Genomic DNA, 13914 nt, shown 5'->3' on the forward strand with positions numbered 1-13914 from the left:
ACGGCTATAGAAACTAGAGAGTGTTTTCTATCCAATAATAATAATAATATGCATATTGTACGAGCAAGAATTGAGTAGGAAGCCGTTTAATCTGTAGAGCAAATTATGCTAATGCGAAACAGCACCCCCTATAGTGGCAAGAAGTGACTCCAACCTAAGTGTTTGTAAACTTCCGACTTCAACTGTGTATGAAAATGTTTATTATATTATTATAATACATACGATGATGAATTACAATATCAATTGAACACATGCACTTCAATGTTATATCAATTTATAAAAGAATAAAGCTTTTCTCCAACAACATGGAAGTGGTTCCACTCTGTAGGCTACTGCTAATCACATCACTTAGCAGGTCAAATTAGAATTTAACACTCTAGATTTGAACAATCTCTCATAACATTGGAATATCTAAAGTGAACCTGTTACATGTTACTAGTTACAATGTTACCAATGATTACCTGCAACATTTTTGGTCATCTCTGTCAAACTAGTCCTACCTAACTGTATGATAAACCATATAACTGAACGTTACAATGTTTTTCCCCTAAATCATATCTTATTAACGTATATCATTGGATGTCTTCTCCATAAGGTGTTTCTTGGTGTTCTTCTCCGGCCTGAACAGAATAATGAAGCATTTAGGAACAAATAATAGAAAGAACAACCCAAAGCTAGAGGTGATGATGGCAAAGATCTCCACAGCTACAGTGAACTTCCCAGGAGAGCTGACATAAACTGGGATAAAGGTGATCCAGACTGCACAGAATATGAGCATGCTGAAGGTGATGAATTTGGCCTCATTGAAGTTATCAGGCAGCTTCCGAGCCAGAAAGGCCAGCACAAAGCACAAGAGAGACAGGAGTCCTATATAGCCCAACACAGCCCAGAAACCAATAGCTGACCCCACATCACACTCTAGAATGATCTTTTCCTTGTAGGTAGTGAGGTTTTTAATGGGGAAGGGAGGGGACAGGACCAACCACAGAGTGCATATCAAAGCCTGGACAAACGTGAAGGACACTACAGTCAATCTCTGCTGTTGAGGACCAAACCATTTCATGACATTACTGGCTGGAAGTGTAGCCCTGAAGGCCATCAACACCACTATTGTTTTCCCCAGAACACAAGAGATGCAGAGGACGAAGGTGATCCCAAACGCTGTGTGACGCAGCATACAGGACCAATCAGAGGGCCGGCCAATGAAAGTAAGAGAACACAGAAAACACAGTGTCAAGGAGAAGAGCAGCAGGAAGCTCAACTCAGAGTTGTTGGCCCTGACGATGGCCGACGTTCGGTGGTGGTAGAAGATGGTTGCCGTGGCAATGGCCAGACAAGCCCCGCCCACAGAGCAGGCGGTCAGAATGATTCCGAGGACCTCGTGGAAGGACAGGAACTCCACAGGCTTAAGGATACAGCGGTCTCTCTCAGCGTTGGGCCAGTACTCCTCGGGACAGATCAGACAGTCTGAAGAATCTGACCAGAACAATGCAACAGACATCAAATGTTAATAATAATAGATTCAGGTTTTATTTATTTACAAATACATGTCCCACAATGCTGCACTTTGTCAGTTTACAATACAGAATGTAGAATTAATGTGCAGCTTACATGAGATAATAAGAACAGGAACATGATTGACAGACACTACCTTTGTAGTGCTGGTAATATGAATAAACCACTACTTAGTAAACCGTGATAGAAATTACAACACATTTTTGCCAACTGTTCCTATAGTCCTACCTGTGTTATTACTTATTTCTCCCTCTGCACATTGGATACAGTCATAACAGCATACAGGCTTTCCTTTCTGTATAGCCTTACGAGTGCCTGGGGGACAGCTCTCACTGCACACTGACACAGGTACTTGTGTACTGTTCTTTACCCAGGTGATTTCTCTCTCGATGTCAAGCCTCTGGTCAGGAGGCATGGACGCATCATAGCGCCCCACTGTCACAAACTCCATCTTCCCACTCTCCCGTATCTGCCAGTTGACCAGCTCATAGGTGGCCACTGGGTCCCCGTTGGCATCGAAAGACACCTGGTACCCGTTACGAGAGAAGTTCACCCTCCTCAATCTCTCCAGGACCTGGGGGTTAGAAGGTCAAGGTAGAGAGAGAGGGGGTGAGAGAGAAGGAGAGCGGTGAAGAGAGATGGAGATAAGGGAAGAGAGAGATGAGTGAGGGGAAGAGAGATGGAGAGATAGATGGAGAGAGGGGAAGAGAGAGAGGAGAGATGGAGAAAGGGGAAGAAAGATGGAAAGAGAGATATTGAGAGAAGGGAAGAGAGATGGAGAGAGAAACAGAACATTAATTCATCTCATATTTATCAGATGTGTTACTTCAGAAGAAGTAAAGTATAATGGGAACTCCTAGGCCTTCATACATGTATTCTAAATAAACATATCAATCAGGACATTATACTATAGACTTGTCATTCACCTGTGTTGGCTTCACATTAAGGTTGTTGTCACAGTTCACAGTGGAGTTTTCTCTCTCTTCACAAACGATGCTGTGGATGGCGTGTGCTATGGCGTAAACAGCTTTATACACCATGTTAGTGACACGCAGCTGGGATGTATCTGTGTAGGGGGTCTGTAGCTGGTGTATATCCTCACTTCCGTCACACACCTTCTCCTCAACCCCAACACCTGTAGAGGTCCCTACAGACCGACAGACCGACAGACCGACAGACCGACAGACAGACAGACAGACAGACAGACAGACAGACAGACAGACAGACAGACAGACAGACAGACAGACAGACAGACAGACAGAGACATGTAAATAGATAGATAGATAGATAGATAGACGGACGGACGGACGGACGGACGGACGGACGGACGGACGGACGGACGGACAGATAGATAGATAGATAGATAGATAGATAGATAGATAGATAGATAGATAGATAGATAGATAGATAGATAGATAGATAGATAGATAGATAGATAGACAGATAGATAGATACGTAGATACCTATCCCCAGCCTACAGCCAAAGGCTCCCTCCCAGAACTCAGCGAGCGTGGGAGAGTTGGACACCTTCTGTGGGGAGAGGTCCAGGAGGAAGTCCCTGAGGCCGGGGATGACAGAGCGTTGGATACCAAATCCGATGGCCCCGGCACACAGGTCGAAGCGCAGCATGTCTGGGGCAGTGACCCAGGACTCACTCCCGATCCACTGGCGGGGAGGAGAGGGCAGGCGTTCCATCTCGCTCAGCAGGATTTTCATGTCCCTGTAGGATACGAACGCAACTACCACCCGGGCTGTGGAGCTGGGGAACATGATTATATCATAATACAAGATTGTCATGTTTGTCGTTCATTGGAATGTCTCAGTAAAGTGAACATCAACATTAGTATTAATCAACACTTTTGACATGTTTAAGATCTGCAAATCATGTTGGTCTCACAGATCAGCTTTTGGAAAAGAGAGAAATTAATAACAATAGTATTTTTTATAAATACGGTCTTGCATTTCTGTGAATGAAAAGTTCACAAGTAATCGCGGATCACCTGCGGATCACGTCGGCCACCCGTTGCACTCTGCTGAGTGGGTTGGTACGGTAGAAGGCTTCAGAATATTCCACACAGATGCCTTCCTCTTGTGCTGCCTGTAGGAAAGCCGCCATCCCGTTATTACCGTAGTCAGAGTCGGAACGGACCGCCCCAATCCAGGTCCAGCCGAAGTGCCTGATGAGGTGGGCCAGAGCGGCAGCCTGGAACTGATCACTGGGGATGGTTCTGAAGAAGGTTGGATACTGTTTCTTATCACTCAGACACGCACAGGTGGAAAAGTGGCTCACCTAGGTAGAAACAGACAGTCGAAAACATGAGAAGGAACATAATGTCGGCCAAACGAGTCTCAGTTATTGGCTAATTCCTGCTTTTTCTGTTTAGCTGTGTGGTATGATATTAAGGAGACATTAATAATAATAAGCCAATTTATTGTTTTTCATTAGGCCAGAATGAAAAGGATACATATTTCTTTCCATTTCTATCTTGGTCGTTCTATTCGTATTGATAATAGTTTTATAAGACATACTGATGCTGTGAAAAACATGAGTTAAAGGTATGACAACTATCCCTAGTCTCCCATAACAACCTAGCCTATGACAGATTGTCCTCAAACCATGTGAAAATGCCTCCAGACGTTCTCCAGACTCATAGTTATTAGTCTATGTTCAAATGCCTTTCTCCACTTAATTTCACACAGAAATGTATATTCCTGAAAGAGAGGATAATATATGATTTCTTTCCACAGGAGTTTACCTGAGGAATTCCAAAAGGGCCGATGCTGCGCAACATGCTGATGGTAGGCGTGGAGGCAGACTCGCCCACGATAGCTGTCACTGTAGGAGACCCCGAGCACTGTTCTCCGGTATCAAACATTGGGTCCAGGCCGTTAGCCAGATGGAAGGCCACATTCATGGCCATGGGGACCGAGGAGCATGAGTCGTGCACTTGATAACCAAGTGTGACACCCGGTAGAAGGTCCGAACTGTTGTTTATCTCCTCAACTGCGAAGACCATGGCGCGCGAGAAGCGCAACTCACGGGAATCCAAACTGTAAATAGAAGATAGGTGAGTGAGCACCACTTGACTAAATGGTAAACTAGCATATAGAATACATGGTTATACGAGGCCAAACATCTTAATATCTAGCCTTATTTTCCACACTGTCTAGATGCCTACACTTTTGATATCGGTAATTGAGGACATTGTAGTATATTCTGCATTTGAAAATGTGACCCTTTGCAACAGTAGGATTTATCTACTCTCTCAGATACAAACACACTTTTTATCTGTTTAAAAAAACTTTTCTGTCTTTAAGACACTCGTTATCTGTCTTTAAACACACTGTTTACCTGTCTTTAAACACATTTTATCTGTCTTTAAAACACTGTCCATCTGTCTTTAAAACACTGTTTATCTGTCTTTAAACACACTGTTTCTCTGTCTTTAAAACACAATTTATCTGTCTCCCCACACAGCCACAGTCCTGTCCGCTGCTCCCTCTTGCGCTCACTGACCTCCCTGTGCACTGCAGGGGCTCAGGCATGCTGGTGTAGCTGTGATCCACAGTGTGCATGTAGTTGTGGATGGAGAAAACACCCCCGATGACAAAGTCCCCGTCCTGGGAGAACGCCGGAGGACGAGGGGTGCCTTGGAGTCTGCATCTGACAGACTCCAGCCCAGAGGCAGAGGCAGAGGCAGAGGCAGACGAGAGCAAGGCAAGCCCACCAGCCACCACAACTAGACGTAGAAGACCCAAACTACCAGCCAGACTTGGATCCAGAGCAGGAGCCGGAGAGAGCCTCATTTCCCTGATGATTAGAGGGTATGGGGTAGCAACAGCGCCACACAGACCCACATAGGTCAGGTTACCTCTCTACTCTGGGTTAAATACCCACCATACCTCTGTGGGGATTCCTCTGGGGGCCATACTGTGGGTTTGGCCATGCCAAGGAGGGAGGGGTTAGAGGCTGCTCTGCTCACCCAGTCAGGTCCTGATTCTTTCAGATATAGAGAGTGTATGCACCAGCATCAGAACTACGTTGACTGTAATGGTTTAGATAGACATAAACATACATTAGACATACAATAACCATGAGCCTCACTTATATTTCCTCTACAGTCTAGTCCTCTTGGCAAATTGCCTCTACACAGTATGTACACTACAGTCTAGTCTTCTTGGCACGCTGGCTGTGCACAGTATTTACCCTACAGTTTAGTCCTCTTGGCAAGCTGGCTCTACACAGTATTTCCCCTACTGTCTAGTCCATTTGGCACACTGCCTCTCTTATATTTCCTCTACAGTCTAGTCCTCTTGGCACGCTGGCTCTACACAGTATTTACCCTACAGTCTAGTCCATTTGGCACTTTGCCTCACTTACATTTCCAATGCAGTCCAGTCCTCTTGCAACGCTGGCTCTACACAATATTTCCCCTACAGTCTAGTACATTTGGCACTTTGCCTCACTTATATTTCCTCTACAGTCTAGTCCTCTTTGCACACTGGCTCTACAAAGTATTTGCCCTACAGTCTAGTCCATTTGGCACTTTGCCTCACTTATATTTCCTCTACAGTCTAGTCCTCTTGTACGCTGGCTCTTCACAGTATTTCTGCTACAGTCTAGTTAATTTGGCACTTTGCCTCAATTATATTTCACCTACAATCTAGTCCTCTTTGCAAGCTGGCTCTACTCAGTATTTCCCCTACAGTCTAGTCCTCTTGGTACGCTGGCTCTACACAGTACTTCCCCTTAAGTCTAGTCCTCTTGGCACGCTGGCTCTACAGATTATTTCCCCTACAGTCTAGTCCTCCTGGCACGTTGCCTCACTTACAGTTGAAGTCGGAAGTTTACATTCACCTTAGCCAAATACATTTAAACTCAGTTTTTCTAAATTCCAGACATTTAATCCAAGTAAAAAATCCCTGTTTTAGGTCAGTTTATAGGTCACCACTTTATTTTAAGAATGTGAAAAGTTTATTTCAGCTTTTATTTTTTTCATCACATTCCCAGTGGGTCAGAATTTTACATACACTCAATTAGTATTTGGTAGCATTGCCTTTAAATAGTTTAACTTGGGTAAAACATTTTTGGTAGCCTTCCACAAGCTTCCCACAATAAGTTGGCCCAATAAGTTGGCCCAAAAATTTTGGCCCATTCCTCCTGACAGAGCTGGTGTAACTGAGTCAGGTTTGTTGGCCTCCTCGCTCACACACACGCTTTTTCAGTTCTGCTCACACATTTTCTATTGCATTGCGGTCAGGGCTTTGTGATGGCCACTCCAATCCCTTGACTTTGTTGTCCTTAGGCCATTTTTGCTACAACTTTGGACGTTTGCTTGGGGTCACTGTCCATTTGTAAGACCCATTTGCGACCAAGCTTTAACTTCCTGACTGATGTCTTGAGATGTTGCTTCAATTTATCCACATAATTTTCTCTCCTCATGATGCCATCTATTTTGTGAAGTGCACCAGTCACTCCTGCAGCAAAGCAACCCCACAACATGATGCTGCCACCCCCGTGCTTCACGTTTGGGATGGTGCTCTTCGATTTGCAAGCCTCCTCCTTTCTCCTCCAAACATAACGATGGTCACTTTTTTTATTTTTATTTCACCTTTATTTAACCGGGTAGGCTAGTTGAGAACAAGTTCTCATTTACAACTGCGACCTGGCCAAGATAAAGCAAAGCAGTGTGAAACAGACAACAACACAGAGTTACACATGGAATAAACAATAAACAAGCCAATAACACAATAAACAAGTCAATGACATAGTAGAAAAAAAGAAAGTCTATATACAGTTTGTGCAAAAGGCATGAGGAGGTAGGCAATAAATAAGCCATAGGAGCGAATAATTACAATTTAGCAGATTAACACTGGAGTGATAAATGAGCAGATGATGATTTGCAAGTAGAGATACTGGTGTGCAAAAGAGCAGAAAAGTAAATAAAACAGTATGGGATGAGGTAGGTAGATTGGGTGGGCTATTTACAGATGGACTATGTACAGCTGCAGCGATCGGTTAGCTGCTCAGATAGCTGATGTTTAAAGTTTGTGAGGGAAATAAAAGTCTCCAACTTCAGCGATTTTTGCAAATCGTTCCAGTCACTGGCAGCAGAGAACTGGAAGGAAAGCGGCCAAATGAGGTGTTGGCTTTGGGGATGATCAGTGAGATATACCTGCTGGAACGTGTGCTACGGGTGGGTGTTGTTATCGTGACCAGTGAACTGAGATAAGGCTGAGCTTTACCTAGCATAGACTTATAGATGACCTGGAGCCAGTGGGTCTGGCGATGAATATGTGGCGAGGGCCAGCCGACTAGAGCATACAGGTCGCAGTGGTGGGTGGTATAAGGTGATTTGGTAACAAAATGGATGGCACTGTGATAGACTGCATCCAGTTTGCTGAGTAGAGTATTGGAAGCTATTTTGTAGATGACATCGCCGAAGTCGAGGATCGGTAGGATAGTCAGTTTTACTAGGGTAAGTTTGGCAGCGTGAGTGAAGGAGGCTTTGTTGCGAAATAGAAAGCCGATTCTAGATTTGATTTTGGATTGGAGATGTTAAATATGAGTCTGGAAGGAGAGTTCACAGTCTAACCAGACACCTAGGTATGTATAGTTATTCCGAATATTCTAGGTCGGAACCGTCCAGGGTGGTGATGCTAGTCGGGCGGGTGGGTGCGGGCAGCGAACGGTTGAAAAGCATGCATTTGGTTTTACTTGCGTTTAAGAGCAGTTGGAGGCCACGGAAGGAGTGTTGTATGGCATTGAAGCTCGTTTGGAGGTTAGTTAGCACCGTGTCCAAGGAAGGGCCAGAAGTATACAGAATGGTGGTCTGTGTAGAGGTGGATCAGGGAATCGCCCGCAGCAAGAGCGACATCATTGATGTCACGGCCCCTCCTCTGCAGTGCAGGGGGCGGTTCCTCCTGCAGGCAGAGGAGGGTCGTTAGTGATTGGAGTCACCTGGGCTCAGGGTATTTAAACTGCTGCTTCACTAATCTCTCTCTCTCTCTCTGCTCCTCCAGGTATGATCCTGTTTTGTTTGTTCCTTTGTATTTTTGCATAGTTTTCACTCAGTCATGTTCACACACACATATTCACGCATCCATGCACTTTACATACACCTTACATTATGATACTTCCACACCTCATTGCTTTTTCTTTGTTTAAAGTTAATAGTTTTGTTTAGAATAAAGAACCTTTTTAATTGGCCTATACCTGTTGTTCGTTTCCCCTCATTTTTGTCACAGGCTATGAGCCGGCCTGTGGCAAGTGGGGGCTCGTCCGGGATAGTAGTTAACTTGGGTTAGTTGAGTTCAGATTGCCCAAAAAAATTTGTTTGAGGGGATGTTTTGGTTGGGCCAATTTTGTTGAAAAGAGCGTTGAGAGCCATGTGTTCTTTTGGTTCAGTTAGCTTGGTAGCTAAGCAATTCACTCTGTGTTTTTCTGGGTTTTGTTCAGGTGGGAGTCCTCTCCTGTTCAGGCTTATCAGCGAGTGTCAATAGGAGGCTTGTGGTGTTTTTGTTTTAGGTGGCAGTGAACGTGGGTAGAGCATCCCTTTCCCTTTTCCCCTACATCGGCTCGGGAGCACCTCCCTGGTTATGGGAGGGCTGCCAGTTTCTGGTTGTCTTTTCCACTCCACTGGTTTTGTGTGCATAAAACCCCACCACATGTGACTGCACAAAGTCGTTTTTGGAGGATAGTGGGGTGTGGCTCCTGTCCTTGAACCCAGACTGACAGCAGGTGAGTTGTGTGAGCATTTGTAATAGTTGTATTGGTTGAGGAAAATGTCTTCCATTTTGAGTAGTTTTGTTCAAGCTCCTTCAGAGGTAGCCTTAGAGTTGTGTACTAAGGAGCAGTTAATTGAAATTGCTGAACATTATCAGATTGAGATTGTTGATAAAAAAATTAAAGAGACGTATTGCGGAAGCTAGAGCTTGGTCAGATTTGGACATGACTATGTTGTTGCAATGTGTACTTACAGGTAAAGCACTTCAGGCTTTTGCAGCACTGAGTGTAGCTGACAGTAAAGTTTTTGCTAAAGTTAAATCAGCAGTTCTGAAGGTCTACGAGCTTGTGCCAGAGGCATATCGTCAACGTTTTCGTTACAGGAAAAAGTTAGATTCACAAACCTATTCTGAGTTTGTTCGTGATTTGACTTCTGCATTTAATCGTTGGTGTACAGCTTCTGAAGTTAGTACTTTTGAGGGTCTGTCTAATTTGATTGTGTTAGAACAGTTCAAAAATTCTGTGTCTGACCAGGTTGCTACATCCATGAATGAACGTAAAGTTAAGTCTCCAAGTGATGCAGCAATCCTTGCAGATGAGTACAGGCTAACACATAAAAGCCATTTTGAGTCACAGTGACATGTACCATAAAAATAACTTTACTCCTAGGAATAGTAGGTCACCTTTTTTGGGGGCTTCTTTCCAAAGGCCTCAGCAGAAGTTTGTACAGAGAAATGAGTCGCCCTCCGATTTGACCCACTAAACTCTGTCTGCAAAGTAGTTGGTGAACCAGGCGAGGCAGTCATTAGAAAAATCAAGGCTATTGAGTCTGCCGATAAGAATTTGGTGATTGACAGAGTCGAAAGACTTGGCCAGGTCGATGAAGGGGATGAAGTAGAGGTTAAGAAAGAGAGGGTCCAGATTGTCTTGCCCAGCTGATTTGTACTGGTCCAGGTTTTGCAGCTCTTTCAGAACATGCTATCTGGATTTGGGTGAAGGAGAAGCTGGGGAGGCTTGGGCGAGTAGCTACGGGGGTGTGGAGCTGTTGGCCGGGGTTGGAGTAGCCAGGAGGAAGGCATTGCCAGCCATTGAGAAATGCTTATTGAAATTTTCGATTATCATGGATTTATCGGTGGTGACAGTGTTTCCTAGCCTCAGTGCAGTGGGCAGCTGGGAGGAGGTGATCTTGTTCTCCATGGGCTTTACAGTGTCCCAAAACTTTTTGGAGTTAGAGCTGCAGGATGCACATTTCTGCTTGAAAAAGCTAGCCTTTGCTTTCCTGACTGACTGCGTGTATTGGTTCCTGACTTCTCTGAACAGTTGCATATCGTGGGGACTATTCGATGTTATTGCAGTCCTCCACAGGATGTTTTTGTGCTGGTCAAGGGCAGTCAGGTCTGGAGTGAACCAAGGGCTATATCTGTTCTTAGTTCTGCATTTTTTGAACGGGGCATGCTTATCTAAGATGGTGAGGAAATTACTTTTAAAGAATGACCACGCATCCTTGACTGACCGGATGAGGTCAATATCCTTCCAGGATACTGGCCAGGTCGATTAGAAAGGTCTGCTTGCAGAAGTGTTTTAGGGAGCGTTTGACAGTGATGAGGGGTGGTCGTTTGACCGCGGACCCATAGCGGATACAGGAAATGAGGCAGAGATCGCTGAGATCCTGATTGAAAACAGCGGAGGTGTATTTGGAGGGCAAGTTGGTCAGGATAATGTCTATGAGAGTGCTCATGCCCATTTAGGGTTGCTCCTTGATGATTTGTGTGAGATTGAGTGCATCTAGCTTAGATTGTAGGACTGCCGGGGTGTTAAGCATATCCCAGTTTAGGTCACCTAACAGAACGAACTCTGAAGCTAGATGGGGGGGGGGTGATCAATTCACAAATTGTGTCCAGGGCACAGCTGGGAGCGGAGGGGGGTCGATAGCAGGCGGCAACAGTGAGAGACTTATTTCTGGAGAGATACATTTTTTAAATTCAAAGTTTGAACTGTTTGGGCATAGACCTGGAAAGTATGACAGAACATTGCAGGCTATCTCTGCAGTAGATTGCAACTCCTCCCCCTTTGGCAGTTCTATCTTGATGGAAAATGTTGTAGTTGGGTATGGAAATCTCAGAATTTTTGGTGGCCTTCCTAAGCCATGATTCAGACACGGCAAGGACATCAGCGTTGGCGGAGTGTGCTAAAGCAGTGAGTAAATCAAACTTAGGGAGGAGGCTTCTGATGTTAACATGCATGAAACCAAGGCTTTTTCGATCACAGAAGTCAACAAATGAGGGTGAATGGGGACACGCAGGGCCTGGGTTTACCTCCACATCACCCGAGGAACAGAGGAGGAGTAGGATGAGGGTATGGCTAAAGGCTATCAAAACTGGTTGCCTAGAGCGTTGGGGACAAAGAATGAAAGGAGCAGATTTCTGGGCGTGGTAGAATAGATTCAGGGCATAATGTGCAGACAAGGGTATGGTGGGGTGCGGGTACAGCGGAGGTAAGCCCAGGCACTGAGTGATGATAAGAGAGGTTGTATCTCTGGAGATGCTGGTTATAATGGGTGAGGTCACCGCATGTGTGGGAGGTGGGACAAAGGAGGTATCAGATGTATGATGAGTGGAACTAGGGGCTCCATTGTAAACTAGAACAAATCTAAAGAACAGTAGACAAGGCATATTGGCATTTGAGAAAGACATACAGCGAGGCATAAAGTAATCTCAGGTGTTGATTGGGAGAGCTAGCTAAGACAACAACGGGTAAGACAACAACAGCTAATCAGCTAAAACAACAACAACAGGAAAAATAGCGATGACTGGGCAGAGAGGTTCGGTTAACTACACACAGAGCCTGAGTTCGCGGCGGGGGCTGACAGATAAACAAAAAATAAACAGAATGGAGTACCGTGATTAATGGACAGTCCAGCAGGCATCAGCTATGTAGCCAAGTGATTATAGTGTCCAGGGGACAGCAATAGGTGGAACAGGGAAGCCGAGGAGTAGTCGCTACTACGCTAGCACACGCGCGACACAGCGTTTGAAGTTAGTAACCCGGGGCAGGTAGAAGCGTCTGCTCTGACGTCTGACGGAGGCCGGTTGAAGGCACAGCGGATGGAGTATTCGTCGGCAGACCAGTCGTGGTGGTACGGCGGGGCGCCGTGTCGACAAAGGATCCAAACCAGATGGCGAAAGAGATATTGTAATTGTATTAATTTAGTTTGCTAGCCGGGAGATGCGCCTGGCTCACGTGTAACTGGTGCTAGCTTCGGGGCAGGGGCGTTAGCCACTATAGCCACTCGGTAGCAGCAGGGATCCGGTGCCAAGGTCCAGAGTTTACGGCAAGGATCCGGTGGAGTAGTGGGTTCTAGCCGTGTTTGGGTGGAGTCCGGGTGAACAACTGAGTAGGCCGGGAGGTGGGCCTCAGGGATAGCTTCGGTAATGGGTAACTCGGTGGGTGCTAGCTAGCTATGAAGATCAGGAGTAATGGTCCAGGGATTACAGCAGGAGTCTGGCATTGTAGTGGAGAAACAGTCTGGTACTGGTAGGCTGGCGAGTATTATCCAGGCCAAAAAAAAAAAAAAAGGGCTGGTATCTGTGCAGAAGGTAAATTGTCCCCATGTGCAGTTGCAAACCGTAGTCTGGCATTTTTATGGCGGTTTTGGAGCAGTGGCTTCTTCCTTGCTGATCGGCCTTTCAGGTTATGTCGATATAGGACTCCTTTTACTGTGGATATAAATGCATTCGTACCTGTTTCCTCCAGCATCTTCACAAGTTCCATTGCTGTTGTTCTGGGATTGATTTGCACTTTTTGCACCAAAGTACATTAATCTCTAGGAGACGGAACGTGTATTCTTCCTGAGAAGTATGATGCCTGTGTGGTCCCATGGTGTTTATACTTGCGTACTATTGTTTGTACAGATGAACGTGGTACCTTCAGGCGTTTGGAAATTGCTCCCAATGATGAACCAGACTGTGGAGGTCTACAATTTATTTTCTGAGGTCTTGGCTGGTTTCATTTGATTTTACCATGATGTCAAGCAAAGAGGCACTGAGTTTGAAGGTAGGCCTTGAAATACATCCACAGGTACACCTCCAATTGACTCAAATGATGTCAATCAGCCTATCAGAAGCTTCTAAAGCCATGATATATATTTCTGGAATTTTCCAAGCTATTTAAAGGCACAGTCAACTTAGTCTATGTAAACATCTCACCCACTGGAAGTGTGAAACAATGAATTAAAAGTGAAATAATCTGTCTGTAAACAATTGTTGGAAAAATGACTTGTGTAATGCACAAAGTAGATGTCCTAACAGGCTATAATTTGTTAACAAGAAATGTGTGGAGTTGTTGAAAAACTAGTTTTAATGACTCCAACCTAAGTGTTTGTAAACTTCCGACTTCAACTGTGTATGAAAATGTTTATTATATTATTATAATACATAATATGATGAATTACAATAGCAATTGAACACATGCACTTCAATGTTATATCAATTCATATAAGAATAAAGCTTTTCTCCAACAACATGGAAGTGGTTCCACTCTGTAGGCTACTGCTAATCACATCATTTAGCAGGTCAAATTAGATTTTAACACTCTAGATTAGAACAATCTCTCATAACATTGGAATATCTAAAGTGAACCTGTTACATATTAGTAGTTACAAGGTTACCAATGAT

General features: G+C 44.7%; 1 protein-coding gene across 1 annotated transcript; it reads right to left on the minus strand.

The window, feature by feature from the left end:
- Nucleotides 1-562: 562 nt before the first annotated feature.
- On the minus strand, nt 563-5322 carry LOC120028785 (extracellular calcium-sensing receptor-like). Its single transcript, XM_038974028.1, has 7 exons — nt 5033-5322; nt 4272-4566; nt 3516-3805; nt 2994-3274; nt 2442-2650; nt 1744-2089; nt 563-1476 (listed from the first exon to the last, which is right to left on the minus strand). The coding sequence occupies exons 1-7, from the start codon at nt 5320-5322 to the stop codon at nt 563-565; spliced, it is 2625 nt and encodes an 874-aa protein (XP_038829956.1).
- Nucleotides 5323-13914: the final 8592 nt, after the last annotated feature.

This window comes from Salvelinus namaycush, chromosome 34, assembly GCF_016432855.1.
Source record: "Salvelinus namaycush isolate Seneca chromosome 34, SaNama_1.0, whole genome shotgun sequence".
In the NCBI taxonomy this organism is placed as follows: domain Eukaryota; kingdom Metazoa; phylum Chordata; class Actinopteri; order Salmoniformes; family Salmonidae; genus Salvelinus; species Salvelinus namaycush.